Below are 10,467 nucleotides of genomic sequence, written 5' to 3' on the forward strand. Positions count from 1 at the left end.
AGCGCGGAAATTAGTGCTCATCGATACCCTCTCTCGCAAGCATCGGTAAACGACGACGCTCCGCGCGTGTTGAAAACAAAACGCCAGATGAAAAGTGATTCCATGCCCATTCTGAATGAATTCCTAGTCGCTCCGAAGAGGCCGTCTCCAGTGTCTCACAGGAACGGAAGGAATCGGTGTCTAGGTTCTTGTGAACTGGCTCTGCAGAGCTGGTGACTCCAGGATGAGTTCCAATTACTCGGCTACTTTGATGTCGAAGATCGACGACTTCCAATTCCCGTTCTGCGACGACATCAATAAATATGACAAAATCACAAAGATTGGACAGGGCACTTTTGGGTGAGGAACCGCGAATGAAGACGTTATTGTATCCGTTTCGAGGACGATTTCTATCCCTGCTTTAATATTCCAGTGAGGTGTTCAAAGCCAGACATAGACAGACCAACAAGTTGGTTGCTTTGAAAAAAGTTCTCATGGACAATGAGAAGGAAGGCTTCCCAATAACTGCGTTGAGGGAGATCAGAATACTCCAACTGTTGAAAAATGAAAACGTGGTGAACCTTATTGAGATCTGCAGAACGAAAGGTTCGTGAATACCACTTATCATATGCGGTAGAAGATCGTACGTACGTTCCGTTGTTCGAAAGACGCGGAGGTGAGATCGGTTCTGAAGGCTGAGTTTCACGATTCGATTTTTTTTCCAGCGAATTCCGCGAATCAATGCAAAGCTACTTTCTATCTCGTCTTTGATTTTTGTGAGCATGATCTGGCTGGTTTATTGAGCAACGTGAACGTCAAGTTTTCGGCCGGTGAGATAAAGAAGGTAAGTTCGCTCTGTGTTCCTGAGGCCAGAAGTATTTCGTGCACTACTTGCCAGGCGTATCGCTCGAGTTGGTCGTCTCTTTCTCGACGACCACAGCCCCGTCTCCCACGTGCGGGTTCCTCGAATCAGAGCTCGATTCGATCATCGATGCTCGCGCATCCTTCGTGTTCTTCATTGAGAAAATTTGGTGTACCGCATTTCGTGGTAGTATATAGTACAATTATTCGTCGCGATTGCCTGTAGCTGTGTGGAAAAACTTTGAGATCAGTCTTCCCTGATTCACGAAAATGTTTTCGGACAATCGTCTTTCCGAATATACCTCGAACGCGAGATCAATTGAGCTCTGTTTGAAGAATTGGTCGAATAGGCTCACCGAAGTCTCGCGCACGAGATCCCGCGATCATCGGAGGCGGAAGTACTCCGCCTAGGAATTTAGACGAGAAACTTTATTGACGACGATAAAGATAGAACTTGGAGGAATCGTGGGATGCCGACGAAGCGACCCTCAAACACCGCTTGTACCGGGTCGCTTCGAACCAGCTGGGCGAATCAGGGTTTATGGTCGCGATAGTCTCCCACACCCGAAGCAATGGGTGGTTCTTCGGAACCCCGCTTCTCAATCGATTAATTAATCCATATCCGGACTCGCCAATCAAGCGGGTTCTCTCAATGACCTTGTGGGTGCATCCCCCTAACTCTAAAGTCTTCTCGAAAACATCCATGCTCGTTCCTTCGACCGGTCGATTGACCCCGGAGTTGATTGTAAATCGTTCATGAGATTGAAAAGCTTTTGCACATCCCGCTACCCGCGTAGAATTTAGAAGAGTGAGCCGTTGAACGCTGGCACACTCGTAATGCTCTGCGATCTATCGCGGAATCTGAATCTGAATCCGAGGAATCTGATTTCATAGATATCTCAGAATAAGCCAGATCGAGTCGCCTTCCATCGCAAGTCGAAAAATTCAGGGTAGTCGGCAGAAAACAGGAATCGGCTAATGATTGGACCGCTGCAAATCCAGCACACTCCATAATCAGAAGAATCCCTCAATTATTAGCGATGGAAGTTATCAAACGAGACGCGCACGGAGTCGGGAACAGAGATGTTCCGGAGAAAACGCGGTTGAGCGCACGATTTTTCCGGATGTCGTCAGTCATCAGACTGACACCATCAGATCGCCGCCGCGCCATTCATGATGTTTAAATACTCGTATGGGAATAATTCGTCGAAGGTGTATTCATTCCTTTTTTGATTATCAAACGGTGTTCGTTATTTACAGATAATGCAACAGCTACTTAATGGACTATTCTTCATCCATGAGAACAAAATCTTGCACCGGGACATGAAAGCGGCAAATATCCTTATAACGAAGAATGGTGTCTTGAAGCTTGCCGACTTCGGTTTAGCTCGAGCATTCAGCCAGCCAAAGAAAGATCAACCTAACAGGTATCAGGCGCCACCGTGATAAATCGGAACCCTCCAGTAGCTAGTCGAGCAAACCATGAATTGAGCGTTCGTTCTTCAGGTATACAAATCGAGTGGTAACGCTCTGGTATCGTCCTCCGGAGCTGCTGCTCGGTGAGCGGAATTATACATCAGCCGTCGATATGTGGGGAGCAGGATGCATAATGGCCGAGTTGTGGACAAGGACGCCCATTATGCAGGTACGCTCTTAGTATTGAGACCTCAAGGGTGATACCGAGAACCTCGAACGCCAAACTCCGGAAGGCCGTCTCGAGTCTCAATCTACATCTCCATGTATGATATCGTCGATTTTCGACTGCCCAGACTAAAGTTCGCTGAATCTCTCACCCAGGGATCCTCGGAGCAAACTCAATTAACTTACATAGTGCAACTGTGCGGATCAATCAGTACAAAGGTGAGCTCAGTAGGTCCAGATTCAGGATAATGTATCCTTCTCCGCTCACGACGATTCCCGCACCGATCGAAAACTCAAAATCCTCTTCTTCTTACGAATCAGGTGTGGCCGGGTGTCGAGAAATTGGATCTTTACCCGAAGCTCAATCTACCCAAAGATCAGAAGCGGAAAGTTCGGCCGCGGCTCGCCATGTACATAAAAGACGCACTCGCCCTGGACTTGGTGGACAAATTGTTGACCTTGAATCCGGCTGATAGGATAGATGCCGACAACGCTCTGAATCACGACTTTTTCTGGACGGATCCCATGCCATGTGAGTTGGACATGTTCGAGACGTTAAACACCCGAGATCGGCAGTGTCAGAGCTTTATGAGGCGAATGCTGATCTATAATTCTCCGACAGGTGACTTGGCGAACACGTTGTCCACAATCGATAGGTCGATGTTCGAATTCCTAGCGCAGAAAAATCGCCGGCAACACATGCAACAACCACAGCATGGTCATCAACAGCGGCCTCAGCAACCTCACCAGAACAACGACGGACAATATCAGGATAGAGTTTTTTGAATTTTCACGAAACGTGTACCTCAGTGTGAGATAGGCGGATTTCCGTCCGAGTGCTCTCTGCGGAGGGACTCTGTGGTTATGTCGAGGGCTGCTCCAAGTCCTTTTCGGGAAGACATCGATTGCAGTTCAATAAATCGTTTTGCGCAATCGCTGGAAGTGTGCAGTGGTTTTTGACGCAGGTGTTGGGTTTAGAGCCGTCTTCAGTCAGCCCATCCTGTAATTCTGAGGAGGGGAGAAAATTCTCACGCCATTCAGAGCGAATCATTTCTCGAAGGAGTGGGTTATCAGCATTTCGAGGCATGCGTTCAAGAATCCGTCGCATGCATGTTAGACCTTGGAGATCGTCAACGATTAACTTCTATGTCAATACACACGAGCGGAAAACTAGAGGGCGAAGATTTGGGGGACTCCATCGCTCCGGGAGTATCTTCTGGAGAATCAGATTGACTTCGCCCTCAGCTGACTCTGTGCTCAGAGCAGAGGTCTACTCCAAGGAGCCACCTTCGCTTGAGGCGCCACCTTCGGGGAAATATTCATCCTGCGTGCAAGAATCTTCCCAGTCAGAGGACTCGAGGCTAAGCAGACAGCTTACGAGCTCACAAGTCTAGAGGGTAGCGAAATTTCCGGAGTATTATCCCCCCAGCTGTCGCATTATAAACCATAAACAGTCGCACTATAACGCAATAAAGATCCATGAACCTTGAAAAGTGATTGTGTCCAAGCAAAGATCATCACCATCAGCGTCTGGCCGATTTCCCGAACAAATCAGACGGGTACTTCAAGAAAACTTCATGGGGTTTGGATCCGGAGCCTCCCCGTTGTCCCGGGGAGGCGGGGCGGGCTCGATCGATAGCGTCCTTGCGTTCTCCGGTGATGGAAGTCCTGTATTTCTGGGGAACTTAATGTCTATTTACTTCGCGAGTTGACAAGAGTCTCTCCGAATTCCGACGCTTACGGTGGTGAGAGGGCTGTCGTCATATGGCTGACTAGCTCTCTAATACTTGATCGACTACCGATTGATTAAGTGACAGACTTATTGTCTGTGCGTTCGCCGAACTGATTCAAGTTCTGACGGTCAGACTCGTAGTCGAGGAGAACCGATGTCATAATTCGCCGCGTATGTCTGTGGTGCCATCACCTACCGACCGATAGGCGCAGAAGGAAATCATTAAGGAAAAGCCGAAACGCTGTAAGCCCTCACCAAGTCAGATGAAGTTTGGACGAGCAGTGTGCGGGATATAATGCAAATCTGTGAGCGATGATCACGAGAGCACATTCGTTCCAATCGAGGCCGGATGAGACGGTGCCGATCGACGACAAAAAGTTGTCTCCGAAACCCCGACATCTCAGGTCAGTTCGAAATTCGATTTGATCCGTGCGACCATGATTCCAGTTTGAGCAGAGGCCGTGTGGTCAGCCATCTCCTCGCACCGCTTGACTCACGTTATCCGAGCGAGCTCCCCGATCGTCTCAATGGTTATCCGAGGAGCTTCCCTCTGAATCAAGTCGGAGGTTGGGCAGAGGTTGTGAAGATCCCGCTCCAATCCAGGATAGAAACCCTGAGGAAGGAATAATAGCTCCGTGGCACCCATGGCGTCGAATGACTCCGCGGTGAATCTCAGGAAATAGATGCATCTATTAAAGGGCAATTATAGAGGGCGATCGCAGGTCGTGCCCGATTCGTCGGCTCGATTTTCGTGGGAAAGCCTTCGATATTCGTTTTTCCCGTCCCCGCACACCCGGAGGGGGATACAGTCGATGCAATATACACTGGGCTGGGGGAATTTATCCGCATTCAGAGAAGGCGTACCGGAGCATCATGGTGTATCATCGATTACGAGCAAGAGTTCAGTTCTGGGGGCAGAGAGACGTTCCCTTGAGTATGAGCCTTTCAGCGCGAGAACGTCAGACGGACAAAGTCAGTGGCCGTGAGAAAACTGATGAAAACGCTGATATGCCTCATGATGGGCGCGAAAGAGGTTCGGAGGAGGTCTGGGGAATATATTCCATCCTATGAGGATGGCGTATACGCTGGCCGTCTGTTGATTGATCGTGGCTTGAGATTTTCCGGCATAAATTCTGGATCGGGAACATTCATCTCGAATCCGATTCCATCGGTTGTAAAAATGTGATCCGACGTAGCTTAATGGCTTTTTGAAGCTCGATTCCGCCACTTTTTCACGGAAAATATGTTTCCGGTATCGATCTTGCTCGAAAGTCTTCCAGAACGATGAACCAGGAAATTTCCTTCCTCCCAATGGACTCAATGTCCAGGGATTCTAAAGATTTGTATCTCTTATCGCTGGGGACTTTGAACCTTGATCTATCCCGATTTCGATTCTACCGATTCAACGCAGATTTCAGCACTGGACGGAGGGGTGGATATTCCGCTCCTCGAGAAAAGACTCCCCAAGCTCCGATGGTGCCGGTCTTGAGGAGTCGAGTCTCGTTCAAATCTCACTCGGGCGCCAGCCGACGTCTTCATTTTTCCCTTTTCTGACATGAACATATGCCAGTATAACCCAACTAACAGTCCCGCTCTGATTGATCGCATCTTTCAGAGCACCTTCTCAAATCCTGCTACAGAGTCCCTGAACAGTCGATCTTCCTTTCCTTCTCCACTCATTCTCTCCGTCTCGATCCTTCTGAAACATTTCGCTGCATCGAGGAGAACGGCCTGATCGGAGAGAAAGGAATTGAAGCCGGATGATTGGCCGATATTCGTTACCTCTTATCGACTGCGCAGCATTTGTATGAATGGAAGCATGTTCGCGCCTCCGAGCGTAGCAAATGCAAGAGCTGCTCAAGCTCTCCAGGCCATAGGGTCAACACATATAGGTTTGAGGGATCAGAACCAAGCCTCATCGACAAATTTGCCTGCATCCGGCGGAGACGCAATCTCCCTCAGGTAACCATTAGAGCGGAGCTCATGTCAATCTAGTTCTCACTGCAGCGGTCGCGAAACGATATGATGCTCTCGAGGAACAAAATAATCTATTCGCCGTCTGGCCGACTATTGTGATGACGTCTCTGGCCTTCGGAATTTCGTTCGGGATCGATCTAGGTGATACTTTTAGCAAGCCGCGTGCCACGACCAGCTGTAGAGTACAGACATAATTTTGGCGACATCGAAATTGTATCGTCTGACGTGTCTCTCGAATATCCTTGGAAATGAGAACGGATCTTCGGTCGTATTCCTTGACCCCCGAATAGTGATCGTTATTGACGGGACAGAGCTAAAGGATGAGGATTCGATGCAATGATCCAGTCGGTAAATCGAGCATTGCTGACCTCCGCTCCATCTTTGTAACCCGGGCAGTTTGGGAAAACGTTCGACGCGGCGACCCGTTTAGCATCTGGACGTTTTATTTTTCGAAAGGGAAACCTGAGCATACTCCATTAGAGCGTCACGTCGTGCTCGGTCATTCGCAATCGCGCGAATCCGGGACCCGTCATGAAGAGAAAACTCGTTTTCAGGAAAAAATCAGATCCCGTATTGAGCAAAAGTGCTCCCAGCTCCTCGCCGGACTTGATTCATGTCGAGAAGGAGAAAAAATCCAGCAGACCGACAACTCCCACCAGTCTCGATGTAGTCCCTCTGTTGCAAGGTCAGTCTCATGATGATTCTCCTCCTGCCCGTTCATCTGACAGAATTCCAATCCTAATCTTTGATATCCACGAATTCTTCTTCGATCCACCAGTTCACGCGGCGAACGGAACGAGCATCGATGAAACCGTCGTTGATGCGCAAGAATCCTTGAAGGAAAGCTCCGCTCTAACAAGGCCGGCCGCAGGCAGTCAAGAAAGCGTCGGGCGGTCGTCTGTGGTTTCCCTCCAGAGTTCTAGAAATGCGGCTCCAAAGCTCAATTCACCTACGACCCCGGCCGCGCCCACGGATTCGTCGAGGAAGAAGAGCAAGAAAAGTCGGAAGAGCGCTTGGTACAATGTGGTAAGTCTATACAGTTTCCCGCATGCGCACGGACTCGCTTGGTATACGGAGTTCACAGCTTCTTTCGCCCCAATTTCAGCTCATATCACCGACGTATAAATCCAAATGCGAAGACTTCCGACGGATATTCAAGGACGTACCTGAAGGCGAAATGCTCATCGTCGATTACTCGTGCGCTCTGCAACGAGAAATTCTGGCTCACGGAAGACTTTACGTGACTCAAAACTATCTTTGTTTCTACGCGAACATATTCCGATGGGAAACGACTGTTGTTTTAAAGTGCAAAGATATAACGAGCATGACCAAGGAAAAGACAGCTCTTGTGAGTACCGTACCGTTCCCTACCCTCCCCCTCAATTCCTTGTGATCGACGCGGGCTCCATTGGAATCGAGACTTATCGATCTCTACCTATGATGAACATAACTGTCTGACTCTATGCAGAAAGTCTCAGATCAAGAGAATTGAGTCTCTAGAAGTCCCGAAGCATCCTCTAACCCCTGTTCAAGGGTACGCTCCTCCAGCGGCCTGAATGATAAGCGAAGGATTCCTTGTAGGTGATACCGAATGCCATACAGTGCTCCACCGAGGCTGGGGACCGATATTTTTTCACTTCCTTCGCAGCCAGAGACAAATCGTATTTGATGCTCTTCCGTCTCTGGCAGAATTCACTAATTGAACAACCGATGTCGACCGCCGAGTGTTGGAGATGGGTAAATCAGAAAGAAAAACCCGATATACATAAAACCATAGAGTGACGCCGGCGCCGAGTGAAGCAAGCCCTGAACTTGACGATGTGCCGACTTCCAGATTCATTGTAGCTATGGAGACGAACTCGGTCTGAGTACGGACGATGAAGACTATATCGCTCCCGACGACCTGGCCACCTGTAGATCGATTGATATAAAGAGCTTGACGGAGGTAAGCCGAGGACATCGCTCAGCAAGTCCGTCCAGTACGAAATGCCGACCCAGAATCCAGAAAATAATTTGAAGATTCCGTAATCGATCCTCAGGCTCCGGTCGAAGAGGCTGAAATCGCAAGACCGTCATCGGCATCGGAGATCTTCCCCTTAAACAATGCAGCTAAGGATTCAGCCATCTCATCTTCACCTGATCGAGATCTGAAATCATCTTCCAGTGAAGAGCAGGACGCAGAGGGTGATTCTTGTCCCAGTACTCATGGGATGAAGAAGTATCTCGACAGAACGTTCGCTCTTGACATCGATCATACATTCACGTGCCTTTTCACAGGTTGGTGAGATTCAGTTCTCGGTAGAGACAATCACGGAAGAAGAGCCTCTGCATTCACATGGGGCATGAGGTCGACCGGATTCCGGTGATATTGGTCTTCCTCGGTAGCGAGAGGTAGCTCGAATCATCGATCCTCAATTTCTATCGATCTCTTCCCCAGCGTCGGAATTCTACCAAGAACTTGCAAGCCGTAGGAAAATTACGAATATCGTCTTCGGAAATTGGAAGCCGTCGGACAGCGAAGATGTCAAACAAGAACGAGCGTTGACTTACTCGGTGAATGTCAACATGGCCATAGCCAAGAATTGTGTGACCACCGAGAAGCAGAATCTTCATCGACAGTCGAAACCGGGCAAGATGTATTCGGTCGATTGCGAGTTCTCGAACAGCGGTATTCCGTACGCCGACACTTTCGTGGTTCTACAACACATCTGTCTGGAGAAGCAAGGCGAAAACAGGTGAGATTTCCGAAACTCAGAAAGAAATTACCGCCCCTCAATCGGAATTTTTTTCTATACTCAATCATCACCGCTCCCTCAGATGTCGCCTGAGGCTGTTTTGTGACATCGAATTCCGGAAACCTGTGTGGGTCATGAAAGGACTCATCGAGCGGAACACTGTGCAAGGGACCGCAGACTTCGCTGCAGAATTGCAGCGAGCTCTCGACAGGGAGGCCCGAAGATTGGCTGAAGAAAGAGGACAGACGGTGCCCACCCTCCCAGGTGAGAATCTGGATCTCCTCCCTCTGATCACGATCAAAAGAAGCAGAATTTGTGCGGTGACGGTGATTCGTATCGATCCGGACTAATTATTCTGGAATCTCGGACTAGTCCTCAAGATCATCAGAGGCGTCATATCATGATTTTTTTCCTGAATCCCATCTGCGAGACGGAGGCGGAGCCAGGGACTCCGAAAGATGAGTTATCTGATGAGACACTCCTCTTTCAGAAACGGAGGATGCCATAGTGGACTCCTCCGGCGACAGCGGATTGGTGAAACCGATCGACGTAGCGCCTCCTAAGAGCGGCGTCGTGTATCCTTATCTTCTGAATTTCCTTTGTTTGGCTGTTGGTCTCTTGTTGCTCCTGAATGTTTACTTGATCCATAGAAGTTACAAGAACGAATTCGATGTGGGTGCTCTCGAACTTGAGAGGGACGTGCCAAATACCGCTGCGGGTTGGAAGAACGCCTACATCAAAAGCCAGGTAGGGCCCCCATTCGGAAGTCGTGCCATACTGACCGCCTTCTCGGAATATCCAACTCTCAGTTTCTTCGCGTCTTGAAATCGACGCCGGGTATGGCTCGAGTGAGTCCATTTTAGTGACGGTTTTCCATAGCAAGCTCATCTTTTACTCGCCAGGTGCGACATCGACATCAGCTAGAAGACCTACAACGCCTCGTGGATCGTAGTTTGCGAGGCTTGGAAAACATGAGAATCGTTTTTACCAAAGTTCAAGAAATTGTCTCCCAGAGAATCACGTCGATTCCGAATGACTCCAAGAGCGAGCTTTAATCCGCCGGATGCTCGGACCTCTCCTTTCGTCGGTGCAATATCAATTAGAGCGTCCGAAAGGTCGCCGGAACTCTGTTCATCGTGCGAATTTTCGCACTGGATTCAAGAGTTCCTACTCATCATTCCTTGAGGTGGAGGATCCCCGCTAGTGATTTCCCGGGCGAGATACCGGATAATAGGTATATTCATCTGATGTTCATTGAATGAGAGATTGTCCAGAGCCGAGCTGAGTCTCTCTCTGGGCTTCTCAGAACGAGGACAATCTTCGACTCCTGGTCGTCATGGCAAACCTCGGCTATACCATGGCGAACGGAAGCAGAAAAATAAATCCCAGTGGAGCTCGAGTGGTGGTTTCTTCCCTCCCTTCTGGAGCCATTAGCGGAAGTAGACACAATCGGAATCTATCGAAGGGAGGATATGTAATTTCAAAGACGAGGGTTCGCAGACTTATCGCTCACCGAGGCGCACTCAGACTCTCTCAAAATCG

General features: G+C 49.1%; 2 protein-coding genes across 2 annotated transcripts; both read left to right on the forward strand.

The window, feature by feature from the left end:
• Nucleotides 1-68: 68 nt before the first annotated feature.
• Nucleotides 69-3,267, forward strand: Cdk9 (Cyclin-dependent kinase 9). Its single transcript, XM_003747441.2, has 8 exons — nucleotides 69-339; nucleotides 413-585; nucleotides 705-823; nucleotides 2,101-2,267; nucleotides 2,347-2,485; nucleotides 2,638-2,700; nucleotides 2,803-3,013; nucleotides 3,104-3,267. Exons 1-8 carry the CDS (start codon nucleotides 224-226, stop codon nucleotides 3,265-3,267), a joined length of 1,152 nt encoding a protein of 383 aa, XP_003747489.1. The 5' UTR covers nucleotides 69-223.
• A 1,044-nt stretch (nucleotides 3,268-4,311) lies between these two features.
• LOC100898659 (protein Aster-C) lies at nucleotides 4,312-10,319 on the forward strand. Its single transcript, XM_003747474.2, has 12 exons — nucleotides 4,312-4,617; nucleotides 5,829-6,175; nucleotides 6,745-6,875; nucleotides 6,969-7,216; nucleotides 7,296-7,538; nucleotides 7,772-7,927; nucleotides 8,025-8,135; nucleotides 8,230-8,467; nucleotides 8,628-8,925; nucleotides 9,008-9,189; nucleotides 9,416-9,672; nucleotides 9,828-10,319. Exons 2-12 carry the CDS (start codon nucleotides 6,021-6,023, stop codon nucleotides 9,978-9,980), a joined length of 2,172 nt encoding a protein of 723 aa, XP_003747522.1. The 5' UTR covers nucleotides 4,312-4,617; nucleotides 5,829-6,020; the 3' UTR covers nucleotides 9,981-10,319.
• The last annotated feature ends 148 nt before the right edge of the window (nucleotides 10,320-10,467 follow it).

The sequence above is a fragment of the Galendromus occidentalis genome, unplaced genomic scaffold, assembly GCF_000255335.2.
Source record: "Galendromus occidentalis unplaced genomic scaffold, Mocc_1.1 scf7180000077522, whole genome shotgun sequence".
Classification (NCBI taxonomy): domain Eukaryota; kingdom Metazoa; phylum Arthropoda; class Arachnida; order Mesostigmata; family Phytoseiidae; genus Galendromus; species Galendromus occidentalis.

Excerpts from the sequence above, each read along its gene's own strand:
- Cdk9 (XM_003747441.2), top strand. The coding sequence starts at position 224 with ATGAGTTCCAATTACTCGGCTACTTTGATGTCGAAGATCGACGACTTC. Across the intron at positions 586-704 it reads TGAGATCTGCAGAACGAAAG|CGAATTCCGCGAATCAATGC; the intron begins GTTCGTGAATAC and ends TTTTTTTTCCAG. Across the intron at positions 2,268-2,346 it reads AAGAAAGATCAACCTAACAG|GTATACAAATCGAGTGGTAA; the intron begins GTATCAGGCGCC and ends TTCGTTCTTCAG.
- LOC100898659 (XM_003747474.2), top strand. The coding sequence starts at position 6,021 with ATGAATGGAAGCATGTTCGCGCCTCCGAGCGTAGCAAATGCAAGAGCT. Across the intron at positions 8,136-8,229 it reads ATATAAAGAGCTTGACGGAG|GCTCCGGTCGAAGAGGCTGA; the intron begins GTAAGCCGAGGA and ends ATCGATCCTCAG. Across the intron at positions 8,468-8,627 it reads ATTCACGTGCCTTTTCACAG|CGTCGGAATTCTACCAAGAA; the intron begins GTTGGTGAGATT and ends TCTCTTCCCCAG.